General features: G+C 39.7%; 1 protein-coding gene across 1 annotated transcript in view; it reads right to left on the bottom strand.

The window, feature by feature from the left end:
• LOC102219802 (titin-like) overlaps positions 1–13,534 on the bottom strand; it is a 215,207-nt gene that overhangs the window by 129,680 nt on the left and 71,993 nt on the right. Inside the window, exons 49-70 of the mRNA XM_023337148.1 lie at positions 12,929–13,216; positions 12,352–12,639; positions 11,957–12,247; positions 10,479–10,766; positions 9,697–9,801; positions 9,334–9,619; positions 9,075–9,258; positions 8,523–8,606; positions 8,137–8,404; positions 6,941–7,201; positions 5,833–6,042; positions 5,657–5,734; positions 5,524–5,550; positions 4,457–4,513; positions 4,326–4,370; positions 4,135–4,182; positions 3,574–3,630; positions 2,934–3,005; positions 2,421–2,474; positions 2,255–2,335; positions 2,053–2,115; positions 1,205–1,846 (exon numbers count right to left, since the gene is read on the bottom strand). Of these exons, the coding sequence (XP_023192916.1) occupies positions 1,205–1,846; positions 2,053–2,115; positions 2,255–2,335; positions 2,421–2,474; positions 2,934–3,005; positions 3,574–3,630; positions 4,135–4,182; positions 4,326–4,370; positions 4,457–4,513; positions 5,524–5,550; positions 5,657–5,734; positions 5,833–6,042; positions 6,941–7,201; positions 8,137–8,404; positions 8,523–8,606; positions 9,075–9,258; positions 9,334–9,619; positions 9,697–9,801; positions 10,479–10,766; positions 11,957–12,247; positions 12,352–12,639; positions 12,929–13,216 (3,777 nt within the window). The remainder of the gene's footprint in view (positions 1–1,204; positions 1,847–2,052; positions 2,116–2,254; positions 2,336–2,420; positions 2,475–2,933; positions 3,006–3,573; positions 3,631–4,134; positions 4,183–4,325; positions 4,371–4,456; positions 4,514–5,523; positions 5,551–5,656; positions 5,735–5,832; positions 6,043–6,940; positions 7,202–8,136; positions 8,405–8,522; positions 8,607–9,074; positions 9,259–9,333; positions 9,620–9,696; positions 9,802–10,478; positions 10,767–11,956; positions 12,248–12,351; positions 12,640–12,928; positions 13,217–13,534) is intronic.

Genomic DNA, 13,534 nt, shown 5'->3' with positions numbered 1-13,534 from the left:
CAAATTTTAAGACCAGCTTAAGAGTACCTTTGTCCTTCTGAGCTGGCTCTTCTTTGGGAGAAGCCGCTTTAGGTTCTGGTTTCTTTGCTGCTTTCGGGAGATCAGGAACTTTTTCTTCCACGGGAACTTTAAAGAGTACCGTTCACAAACATTACAAGACTTTTAAACGTCAGGGAATGTAAAAACACTCCACTGAGCGTCACAAACAGAAAGACACAACTGAAACAAACACGGCATGCACCCTCATCACCACAAAAAGAACTTCAGGTTTTAATGTCAGGAGCTGCAGAATGAGCTTCGGATACCTTTAACTGGCTTCTTCTGAGGTTCTTCTGCCTCTTTCTGAACTTTCTGTGGGACTGAAGGAGGTGGAGGAGCAGCCACCTCCTTCTTTACTGGTTCTTCTGGCACTTTAAAAAGAACAAATTACCCTCTGTCACTATGGTAAATGAACCTAAAGGCAGTCAGTTCTCTCAAAGGAGGAGGTAAAAAAGGTTAATAAGACACAATCGGACTCAGACGAAGATTATTTTCTGGGTTAAATAATCCAGAAGTTTGAGCAAACGAAGGAGGGGTTTGTGTTAGAAGATGTTGTGTACCTTTCTTCTGAGGTTCCTTCGGTTCTGGTGTTGGTTTTGCAGGTTCTGGTTTAGGAGGTTCAGGTTTAAGGACTTCTGGTTTTGTTTTCTTCGGTTCTGGCTTTGGTTTTGGAGCTTCTGGTTCAGGTTTGATCTTTGCAGCCTCTTCAGGGGCTTAAAGTGACATTCAGATGGTTTCAGACCAAAGACAGTGAAAGAATCGCTTCCACATTCGAAGCTAAGCAGTTTGTTTTCATACAACCGTGAAAACTCAACACACAGATACAAACAGAGCAGAACAGACAAGAGCTGAAACAATTAACTGGATTAATCAATTATTGAAATAATCGTTAATTACTTTAGTAATCGATTAATTGTTAACGTGAGTACACAGACTCTTAAAAACTGTACAAAAAATATATATACATCTTGTATTTAAGATAAAAAAAACTTTTGTCTGTAAACATATTCTATCCCACCTTCTCAAATGACAGTTTTAAGTAAAAATGTAAATGAAAAATCTGCAGAATGTATCAATTTTTTTTTTAATATGGTTAATTGATTAATCGATTAATCGTCAGAATAATTGAAAACAAATAATCGTTAGTTGCAGCCCTAGAGCATACCTTTGGATGGAGGAATCACTGGCTTCCCTTCTGGTTCCGCTTTAGGAGCTGGAGCAGGTTTAACCTTTGGTTCTGGTTCTACTTTTGGAGCTGGAGCAGGTTTAACCTTTGGTTCTGGTTCTACTTTTGGAGCTGGAGCAGGTTTAGCCTTTGGTTCTGGTTCTACTTTTGGAGCTGGAGCAGGTTTAGCCTTTGGTTCTGGTTCTTCTTTTGGAGCTGGAGCAGGTTTAGCCTTTGGTTCTGGTTCTACTTTTGGAGCTGGAATAGGTTTAGCCTTTGGTTCTGGTTCTTCTTTTGGAGCTGGAGCAGGTTTAGCCTTTAGTTCTGGTTCTACTTTTGGAGCTGTAGCAGGTTTTGCCTTTGGTTCTGGTTCTACTTTTGGAGCTGGACCAGGTTTAGCCTTTGGTTCTGGTTCTTCTTTAGGAGCTGGAGCAGGTTTAGCCTTTGGTTCTGGTTCTTCTTTAGGAGCTGGAGCAGGTTTAGCCTTTGGTTCTGGTTCTTCTTTAGGAGCTGGAGCAGGTTTAGCCTTTGGTTCTGGCTCTGCCTTTGGAGTTGGGGCGGGTTTGGCTTCTGGTTCAGCTTTGGGCTTTGCTTCAGGAACCGGTTTCTTGGGCTCAGCTGGAACCTGAGGTTTGGCTTCATCTTCATTTATGCAACATAAACATTAACTGATGTTAGAGTCTGAAGAAGAGTTTTAAAGAGGGTGAAGACTAAGAAGAAAGAGGAAGATTAACAGAAAAGCAGACACCAGCGAAGTCCAAACAGAACAGAACAAACCCGGATCAAACATCATGAAGAAGTTAAGAGGTTGAAACTACAGATGGGAGCCACAGAGAAGAAATACAGACCTTTGGTTGGAAGTCCGGGCTTCTCTTTTGGAGCAGCGACTGGCTTCTTCACGTCCTCTGGTTCTGTTAGACACATTAAAACAACAACTAAAGGAGCAGAATCAAAACATAAGAGCATGAACCCGCATTGCAAGGAAAGTTAATGTAAAGATAAACAACAATGAAGAAAAACATTGAAAATATTCAGGCAGTAGTAGAATACCTTTGGGAGCAGAAACTTCCTTCTTCTCTGGGACTGAAACTGCAGGAACCTTTTCCTCTACTGGCTTCCTGGCCTCTGGTTCTGCAAAGTTTTAGTTAAATAGGATGAGCATTTTCAAGAATACTTAACAGCCCACACAGAAATCCATCCCTGAACACATTCATACTTTTCTTGGGTTCCTCCACAGCTGCAGTCGGCTTCTCTTCGGGCTTCTTCTCAACTTCGGAATAAAAATAAAACACAAACCATGTTAGGAATAAATGAGAAGTAATCACAGGTGAAGTTACTTTAAAACAGGTCAGAAATAACATCCCAAAAAATATAAATATAAATATGCAATTCTCTTTTGTACATTTCTGTCACAATACAGGTCTTAGATTTAATTGATAATGGTCTCAAGAATGTCTTAAATTAAGTTTGAGTTGGTGAAACCTGCAGAAACCCTGAAATCTGTAAATTTTGTGTCAACTGTCCAAACTTTGAATGATGCTTTAACATGTGGCTGAGCTATGGAAATCCAAAGAGGGAGGAGTTTTCAGTCTTCTCATCAGAACTGTATCACTACCTGAACACACGTTGATTATTGTGTCGTTGAAAAAAGATATTGCAGAAATAAAACAAAAAATAATAATCTTAAACTTAATTAGAGGACATAAATCTTAACGGAGCTCTGTGTTACCTTTAGCTGGGATTTCCTCCCTCACTTCAACTTTCATGGTCTCCACTTTTTCTTCAACAGCAACTCTGGCAGCTGAAAGAAGACGCAGCAACACAAAGACTTATAATCAGTGTCTGAAAACATTTATAGCTACGACAGAGTATTAGGCCACGCTAAGAAAGGAACCAAAAGAAAAATAAAATTATGAGAACAAAGTAATAAAATAGCGAGAATCATAGAATTAGGAGAGTGAACTCGTATCAGAATAGTCATCATTTCACATGAATAAAGTTGTATGAGAATAAAGTCGCAATAATATGAGATATTATCATAGTTTATCATATGATATGAGTCATATCATATGAGTCATAGTATAACTAGAATAAAGTCATAATATATACGACTTTATTCTCCTAAGACTTTATTCTTGTAATATTATGACTGTATTTTCATATGATTTCAACTTTATTCACATAATACTTTGACTTTATTCTTGTAATTAGATTTTTTATTTTTCTTTGTGTGGCCCTAATACTCTGTAACACATAACATCAAGAAAATCCTAAGAAAAATCTGCTTGGTAGAAAACATTCTTCGATTTTGTGTTAAAAAGAGGTTATTACAAGAGAAAAAAAGAACAAGGTAAACACAACGGTGATACCTTTAGTCTCTGAAATCTGTTGTGTTACAGTCTCTTCTGTCCAGCTCTGATACTCGACTGAAGACGATCAAAATCACAGAAGTAACAAAAGACAAACATGAGACATTTTGGAAACAGTTTGACATAAAATAATGAAACTTTCTGACGTCTCAGAGGAGAAGAACAAACCAGTTTACACCAGTAGAAGAAATTTGAAGTTAGCATAAGTGGATATGATCATTCCACACATATACTGGGTTAAATTTAAAGGTGTGACAACACCAAAAACACCAAAGATAAGGAGTGTTAGAGGAAGAAGTGAGGCACAAAATGAAAAAAGAAAATCAGGACAATAGCAAAGTTTATCCAAGACGGTGATATTAAAATGGTGAAGGAGAAAAGAGGGTGGAAAAAAAGAAAAAGGGTCAAATCTACCTGATAACTCCAGAGACTTCACTAAATAAGAACAGATTTTACTAGCTACATTTAAACGTTATTATTTTTAGTCCTGACAGGATGAAAATATAAACGGTGCTGGTTAGATGGTTAGAAGCTGATGAAGAGGAGGGAGAAACATGGTACCTTTCTGCTGCACCTCCTCTTCGTACTGATACGAATATTCAGCTGATTCTTGTAAAGAAAAACAAAACATTTAAGACCCCATTATTAAATAAAAATATGCTTAGTTTTGTTGTTAATAAGGTTTGAGTTAATCTGATTAGTCAAATTTGAACAAATTATCCTCATGTTAAGGAAGATTTCTGGATAAGTACCTCTCTGTTCGATCTTTTCTTCATACTGATAGAACTCAGCAGATTCTTGAAGAAAAACATTTTGGGTCTGTTAGCCACGAAGAACCGTTTCAGGTTTTATTTTAGTCCCTGCAGCAGTCTGTGAATCTTACCTTGAATTTCTTCTGATGAAGGCACTTCAGGCCTCTGAACTGAAGAGTCTGGGAAATCTACACAATACGGAGAATGGTTCAAACCAAACCGCTTTCCTGCTTTAAATCTCAACTATCGTTATCTGTCTTTTTTTACCTTCTGAAACATTTTATACCAAATTTAATAATACATTTTGGAACAATTAAATTTGAAAACAGGAATTTAAAGAAAACAGAAATTTATGACAATGATCGATATCATTTTGGCCATATCTGTGTTTTTGGTAAGTTGTTTTTGGTTGTGTTATTGTTTCATCCGGATATTTCGCACATGCGCACAAAGCTGGAGGGCATAAATACTATTGTACTACTTGCCATCTATGGCAGCGCTGCCGCGGTAGAACAATTCTGCTAACAAAATGAAACCTGGAGACGTATTACTAATTTAGCACAGTGCACCAAAGCAAGAGAAAACATAATGCAGAAAAACCATAGAAGAATCTTGTGCGCGCTTTGCTCGTGTCCCTTTATGATGCTAAGCTACGTGTGTTCAGGCTGTATAGTCACGTAATTTTATTATGAATTATTGCTACTCTCACTTGAGTAAAATTTCTGGATGCTTCACTGAATGAAGTGTTTTAACCAAAAATTTACCAGACGTACACCTGCAGTTTCAAAAGTTTCATATTAAAATAAATTGATTTGGAATTTTTTTAATTTATGTCTAATTTTGTTAATTATATGAATTATTTTCATTTTGTTCTATAAAATACCAGAAATTCCACAAAACTTTAATTTGGTCCATCTGTTTGTCATTTTAAACATTAAATGTACTTATATTACAATCAGTTACTCAGTACTTGAGTCGCCTTTTTACAAAATACTTTTTTACTCTTGAGCAATTTCTTGGGTCTTTCTTTTTACTTTTACTTGAGTAAAAATTTGTTGAAAAAAAAGTGCTCCTCTTACTTAAATACAGTTTTTCTGCAAATGTGACGTCACATCTGAGTGGACAACACGAGTTTCCAAAAGTGTCCCTTCTGAATAAAATTTACCAGACGTAATTTTCTGAATAATAACTCACTCACCTGTCGGTACCATCGCTAATTCGATTTCTGTGAAAAAAAAGAAGAAAAAAAAAGAGTGCGGTTTGTGTTAAAGTCTGAGATCGTCCAAAGCTGATCAGAAGCAGAAAAGTTGGTGCCTGACTAATAACTGTACCTTTGCCAGACAAATAAAGCTCAGCTGTGCTCTTAGCCTCTCCTCTGGGCTCCAATCTCACAATCACTGAGTACACGCCTACATGGGATTAGTGATGAAGACACTCAGGTCACAAAGAACAGCAAGAGGAGAAAAATCTGCAGGCGGCCTCTGGAGCCCGGTTGGGCTCTACACACCTTCGTCTTCAATGGTCACATTTCGAATGACCATGAAATGTCTCCTGCCCTCGCTTCTGAAGTTGTACTTAGTGCATTCTTTCAGTTCCCACGTGTCTTTGTACCAAGAAACGATTGCGTTGTCGAAGGACACCTCGCACTCGAAGGTGGCCGACTGGCGCTCGTTGACTTCCACGTTGTGGATGCGCTTGGTGAAATGAATTTGTTCGGCTAAAACAGATAAAGACGTGAATGGGTGAACGTGACAGTAACTGGGTGGCAGTTTTTCACCAACACAACAGCCACACGGTTAGAGACGACCACCAGACGGATGTTGATGGAACGTTATGATGACTGGTTGTTGTTGAGGATGACGGTGCAAGACAATCATGGAGGATATTAAGACAGAATACATCCCAAAAGAAAAGGAAAAAAAGAAGGCAAAAGCCAAATAGCCGACATTAGTTTTAGGGTGTTTTCACACCTGATAGTCCAGTAAACTCGGTTGGATTGGGGACCAAAAGTGCAACATTTGTTACATTTCCAGCTGGAGCTGAGATCGTCCAAAGCCTAATACTCTGTCGTTAGATCTTCCTTCTTCAAGCTGACCTATTTTGTGTCATTTACTTTTATTCCTCTTTTATGTTGTAACAAAACCTTTAATATATGTATCTGAATGTATTTTTACACATTTAAAACTAAAATATACAAATTATTTTATTTTGCTTATGTATAAATTTATTTAACTTTTTTTTTTTTGCTTTACTTTGCAGTTTACAACTCCTGGTTATTTTATATTATTTTGATTGTAATCTGATGTTACTTACAGTGTTGAAGATCTTTCTATGTCCTGTTATTTGCTAAAAAATAAAGTACATTTACTTTAAACCTATTATTAAAAAAACTGAGACCGAGGTTTGTAAGCGGACCAGTTTGATTTTTTGGTCTGCATTAAAGTTCGATTATGCGCTGACATCTCCCCAAACCAACCAGACTTTCAGGCAAACGGACTGGAGTTTGATTAAATCTGGACTGGTGTGAATTCACCCTTTGAGTCGGATGAAATGAAAGAGGTTAGTAATCGGGCAGAGCATCCATCACGTCTACAGGAAGGTTTCCAGGTACAAACCTTCCACCTTGAGGTCCGCCGAGGACTCCAGGTGCTGGTATCTGCAGGAGTATCTGCCCCGGTCTTCAGACTTCAGGTCTTTGATCAGAAGCTTCTGAACTTTGTGTTTCACCTCGGACGAATACCTTCCCTTCATCTCTAACTGCTTTCCGTTTTTAAACCACTGAGCCTCGACGTTAGGAACAGACAACTGACAAGACAGAGTGCACGCCTGGCCTTCCTTACCCGACGTGTCCTGCAGGTGCTTCTCCACCTCCACCTCTGAAACACAGAGAGAAGAAAATTCAGATTCTGCTCAGACTGGAAACTCAGTTTGAGATGCAGGGGTGTGTCCAGGCAGGGAGCGGTTTCAAGGTATACCGAAATATGAAAAAGTCATGGTTTCAAAACCACTAAAATATTCTGTCATACTGTTCCTGCAGTATAAGTACAACGGAGTATTAGGACCATATATACAGTATATATATAAACATTACGGGAATAAAGCCAGGATATAAGAATAAACTCATAATATTTCAAGAATAAATTCATATTGCAAGAATAATGTTGTACGTGAATTAAGTCAAAATAATACGAGTATAATCAGTTTAAAGTAAGAATATTTCAAGAATGAAGTTGATATTTTGAGAATAGTCATAGGAGAATAAGGTCATAATATTATGAGAAAAAAGGTATTATTTTGAGAGTGGCATTAAAAAAATAAACTCCTACATGAATAAAATTTAAATAATAAAAAAATAAAGTCATTAATAATAATATGAGTATAAAGTTGTATAAGAATATTTTTGAAATATTTTGAGAATAGCCAGATTATGAGAGTAGTTGTATTATTATGACTACATTCTTCTTCATTTAAAAATTTTTTTTTAGCACGGCCCTAATATTCTGTCCTTAGATCTTCCAAGGAGAATTAAAGTTGACAATGACAATAGAGATTATAGCTAATTTTAATTTCTAGTCAAAGTAACATGTCTGCCCTAATTGTTCTTTTCAAACAGCTTTAGTTCTGGCAGCGACATGGTGACGATCAATCCACAATTCATTAAACATTTAAGAAGCAAATCACCTATTCACATTAAAGCATGATAAAGAAAATGCAAAATAACACATTTTAGAGCTGTAATCATAATGCCGTGACATGTTATCATACTGCTATAGTTTCATACCGGCCTATGCCTTGTTGTGTCGGTACTGACCCGTGACGGTGAGCTTGGCGCTGGAGATGTGCGGCCCACACACCACCCGGTAGTTGCCCTGGTCAGACGGCTGGCACCTTTTGATCTTGAGCAGGTGGCGGTCGCCGCTGATGCTGATGTCGTATTTGTCGTCTGTGTCAAGCTTCTGCGTGCCCTTGTACCAGGACAGCGTGATCTCTGGGTAGTTGATCTTGATCTCGCATTCAAACACCGCCTCTTCGTTGGTGAAGACAGACTGGTTGGAGATGTCCTTCACTACGGTGACAGGCTGCAGACGCAACAGGACAATTATCTCTCATGACAGAAACTGCAACAATTTCAAAGCAATACTTTATTATTTCCTCAATGTTTTTTTAACGTTGAAGTGTATAACGGTGTGTCCTGACCTCTGTCCTCTCCATCCTCTTCTGCAGGTCGGCCACCAACCGAGCCATGTCCTCATCTGACTCTCTGTCTCCACGTTCCACTTCCTGTCAACAACAACGGCATTACTCAGCAAAGTCCTCAAATAAGAAACCCTGGACTGCAAAAACACTTCTTCTTATCAAGTATGGTTTCTCTTGTAAATATCTTAGTACACTTGAAATAAAACTAAAAAAACCTAACTTACAAGTGACTTTTCAGTAATATATAGGTGCTTGTTTTAAGTAAATAATTCCTTAATATTTATTAAAAAGTACCAGTTTCACTGGCAGCAAGACAGTTTTCTGATATTAATAAGTGAAATATTCTGCCAGTGTAACTAATACTTTTTAATAAATATAAAAAAATTATTAACTTTAAACAAGGTCCTTTATCTGGCTTAAAAGTTACTTATGAGTTAGTTTAGTTGTATTTTAAGTGTAATAAGGTATTTGCTCTAGAAAGAAAACTAAAATACTTGGTAAGAGTTTGTGTGTTTGCAGTGAGAGACGAGCAGCAGACTGTGGGAGCCTCACCGGTCTTCCACTTTCTTCGCCTCTCTCTTTCTTGAGCTGCTCGATGGCCTGCAGCAGACCTCTGTAGTCAGTGATGCCGTACATACGGGCGTATTTCTCGTACTCTTTGGGGTCGACGTTTCTCAGCAGCTCGACAATGTCGATGTCCTTCTCCTCCTGAGGACTCTTCTGCTTCGATGGCGTCCTGAAGGGAAACAGATCAGATGTTAGGAGTTCGTTCTCACAGATTTCAGCGGAGAAAGTTCTTGAATGAACTCACTTCTTCAGCTTGGCTCGGAGGTCTCCCTCTAGTTGCGGCGCCTCTTTCTTTCCGTCAACGTGCATGTCGGCGTTGCACTCGATCTCGCCGTGCTTGTTAGAGGCAACGCACCGGTACTGACCCGAGTCCGACTTGGTCACCTCTCGGATCTCCAACTTGGACTCCTGGCCCTTCTGCACGATTGAGATGCGGCCGCCGTGGGTGAGTTGCCTCCATTTTCCCTTCATCCACTTCACACTTGGGATGGGTTCTCCTCCAACTTTAGCGATGAAGGTGGCAGTTCCCTCTGTAGAGAGAGGTGGAGATTAGGACAGGAAATAAACACTTTCTAAATATTTCTGCTCTCCACTTTGATGTTCTTACTCTCTGTAACGTGCATGGATTTGGGTTCCTCAATGAAAAACAGATTATCCAGTTTTTTGGTTGGAGCTGCTGCTGGAGTCTCAGGTTTAGCTGCTCCTGGTTTCTCTGTAAGACAAGAACACAAGGAAACATGTTGTTTTTATTTTTACCTGCTAAATAAGTAGTAAACTAAATACACAACATTCATAGTCAGATTTCTGCAGACAAATAAATGAGTAAATTATTGTAAATGTAAAAAAAAGTATCCTGCAGGTCTGCCAAATAAAAAAAAGAACAGCAAACTATATGCTAAATTTTTTTATCTTTTTCTGGATTTATTTTGTCTTTTTAGCAACAAGATCAGGATGTGGCTCACTCTTACTTTACTTTACTTTACTTTTGCTCAAGACTGTGTTTTGGTTCCTATTACTAATAAATAAAATTAATTAATGAATTAATTACCCTGGATGAATACTTTGTGTTGCACTTTACCCAGTATCTATGAACAAAATCCGCCACAAGAAATTTATAAGTAAAATATGCACAAGTGAAATGTATGTTATTTCACTTAGAAACTTTTGGTTCTAAGTGAAATGCCAATGGAACAAGCACTTTTTCATCAAGATTAAGGAATTATTGACAAGCTCCTAAATCTTGCTTAAAAGTTACTTGTCAGTTAGTTTTCTCTTATTTGAGGTGTAATACGACTAGAAACTAGACAAAAATACTTGGTAAAATTTTGTGTTTTTGCAGTGAAGGTTTAGATACTGGCTGAGATGATCAGGAGGTCATTCGGGTTTTACCTTTCACTGTGACTTTGGCCTTGCAGAACTCGGCGCCGGCTTCATTTGTAGCCTTGCAGAGGTAATCGCCAGCATCATGTTTGGAGGCTGAGCTGATCTCCAGACTGGCTGTACCATCAGAGAAGCCGAGCCTGATGCTGCCGGCTGAAGAAAGCTCCTTCCTGTCCTTCATCCACTGGACCTTCAGAGGAGCGGACCCGCAGACGTGGCACCTGAGGCTCAGCTTGTCGCCTTCATCCACAGTCACTGGTTTGAGTGGAACATCAAACACTGGAGGCTTCTTGGCTTCTGCAGATGAGATAAAATGGTTTGAACTCAACTGCAGACACAGGGATCGGTTTAATCTAGAAGCGAAACTTCTGCACCATGGTACCAATGGGCGATCCATTTCATTCTGTACAGCACATTTTTACAAAAGACACGTTTCTGAAAAGGTATTAAAAAGTCAGAGTGGGAATGTGGACAGAGGCTGTCAGTTTGTCACACTGAAAAAAGAATGAATACCAAAAGATTTGTGATTTTGGTGATCCTTTAGCTGCTTGAAATAACAGACTGGAAGACATCAACAGAGACTATAACAGGCAACAACAGAGACAGGAACAAACCAAATAACCAATAGGAACAAATTTAAAAAAAAGAATAATTTTAAACTAGTAAAAGTGAAGGAAATTGAAGGGACCTATTATGCTTCCATCAACATGTTATGATATGGGGAAAGTTATTCCTAGATAGTGAGAATTTAGCTGTTTTAGGGCCTCCTGTCACTTTCAATCAAAATAACTCTTGTCTTTTCCAGCGCATGTAAAGCACATACAGCAGTAAAACCAACTGACCAAACATACTGGAGCTTCACTTGGATTGCTAGGTGACTGGATTAACTCTGCTGGGGTTGCTAGGTAACATAAAGTTTTTGAAACCGCTCATTTTCAAGACAAACATTAGCTTATTGCCATAAAATGGCCGTGTAGATTTTTTTAAGCAATTGAGCTGTTTGTAGAAGCAGTGGAGAGCCAAATGGAAGTACAAAGAGATGCAAACTGTACATTTTGCTTTTGTAGTCTTTTAAACGGACCAGAGCTCACTTTTTGGGTCCAGATCAGAGTGTGACTAAGCTTTCACACCTCCCCAAACGAACCGGACTCTAGGCAAACAAAGTGGAGTTTGAATAAAGCGGACTAAACAGCCTGGTGTGAATTCACCCTAAGACAACACAGAATTGAATTTAGAAAAATCCTGACATCTACTGTTCCTCTGTTTTCTCCAGAGGCCAAAACACCTCCTTCCTTCCCCAAAAAGATCACCAGCCTGCAGGAGACAGAAGGTCAAGCCCCTTAAAGTGTATCTGAACTATTACTTCTAAGAGGAATCTAACTTCTTTTACAGCCACAGGTTGTTTTTCTTGGTAATATATAAACTTTTTTTCCTCTTAAAATGTTTGACACATCAGCCGATGAGTGAACTTTGAACACCAAACCCACCCAGGATGCCCACAGTGATGTCGCAGGAAGCTCTTCCAGCTTCATTGGAGGCCTGGCAGGAGTACCTGCCGCTGTCGGTCACCTGGCTGCTCTTGATGCACAGCACCGCCACATTGCTCTTAAAGCTGATATCGTATTTGTCAGAGCTGTGGATTTCCTTGCCGTCTTTGAACCAGCTGACCGAAACGGGCTGAGAACCAGAGACTCGGCCCTCAATTTTTACCAGTTTGCCCTCCATGTCTTCGATGTGCTCCGAGGGCTTTTTGGTGAACATCGGTGGATTTTTACGCTCTGAAACCAAGAGGGAAAAGAAACGATGAAGAGAAGAAGTGGTTACTCACCTAAGACTTCCCTTCAGATGGGTTTGAGGGTTTTGGATGAGAAGACCAAAATACCTTTGACAGAGATGTCAGTGGAACAAGAGTCCTTCCCCATGTCATTGGAGGCATGGCAGAAGTATTTCCCTGTGTCACCTTTATCCGCCTTCAGTATGGTCAGGTGGGCGGTGTTTTCCACACAGCTGATCTTATAGTTCCCACCAGAGCGGATATCTTTATGGTCTTTGGACCATGTGACTTTGATGGGAGCAGACCCGGTCATGTGACACTCCATTTCGATGCTGTCACCCACCGTCACCTCCCGCGGTGACAACTTTCTGTCAAAGACCGGAGCGTATCTGGGTTCTGCAGACCCGCGAAGGAGCAGCAAGAAGATAAAACAAGAAATCTTTAGGTGGACTCCAACTCTTTCGACACACTGCTACAGCACAGAAAGTTTTCTAAACCCTTTACTCTCCACTGCACACATTGTCTTAACATCAGTAGTGTCCAAATACTCCTGCTTGATCCAAGTTCATAAACTCAACTGTATCTAATGACACTTCTAACCATTTGTCATCAAAAGCAGAGTTAAACTAAGACCCAGAATCCTCTGCTTCCTTTGCAAACATCCTACAGTGGGACTATAACAGACCTTGCATGGTGAGTTTTGCTCTGCAGGAAGTTGAGCCAACACTGTTGGTCGCCACGCATGTGTACTCCCCAGAGTGCCTCATTTCGCCACGGCTGATCTGCAGCACAGCCGTGTTGTCGTCATATAGCATAGAGAACTCGCCTCCCTGCATCAGCGGCTCGCCGTCTTTCAGCCATGACACCTCAATGGGTGATGAGCCGGCGACACGGCACTCAAAACGCACCGCTTGACCTTCTGTCTCCTGCAGGCTGGTGATCTTTTTGGGGAAGGAAGGAGGTGTTTTGGCCTCTGGAGAAAACAGAGGAACAGTAGATGTCAGGATTTTTCTAAATTCAATTCTGTGTTGTCTTAGGGTGAATTCACACCAGGCTGTTTAGTCCGCTTTATTCAAACTCCACTTTGTTTGCCTAGAGTCCGGTTCGTTTGGGGAGGTGTGAAAGCTTAGTCACACTCTGATCTGGACCCAAAAAGTGAGCTCTGGTCCGTTTAAAAGACTACAAAAGCAGGAAGCAAACTATAGCACAGAGTATTCTGAGTAAATAAAACCAAAAGAAATGCGAGTTTAGTGCTAACAGGAGAAATGACGACAAAAGAGAAATCCTACAA

This window comes from Xiphophorus maculatus, chromosome 7 (assembly GCF_002775205.1).
Source record: "Xiphophorus maculatus strain JP 163 A chromosome 7, X_maculatus-5.0-male, whole genome shotgun sequence".
Lineage (NCBI taxonomy): Eukaryota > Metazoa > Chordata > Actinopteri > Cyprinodontiformes > Poeciliidae > Xiphophorus > Xiphophorus maculatus.
The sequence above is the reverse complement of the archived record's forward strand: the minus strand, read 5'-3'. Positions and strand labels throughout refer to the sequence as shown.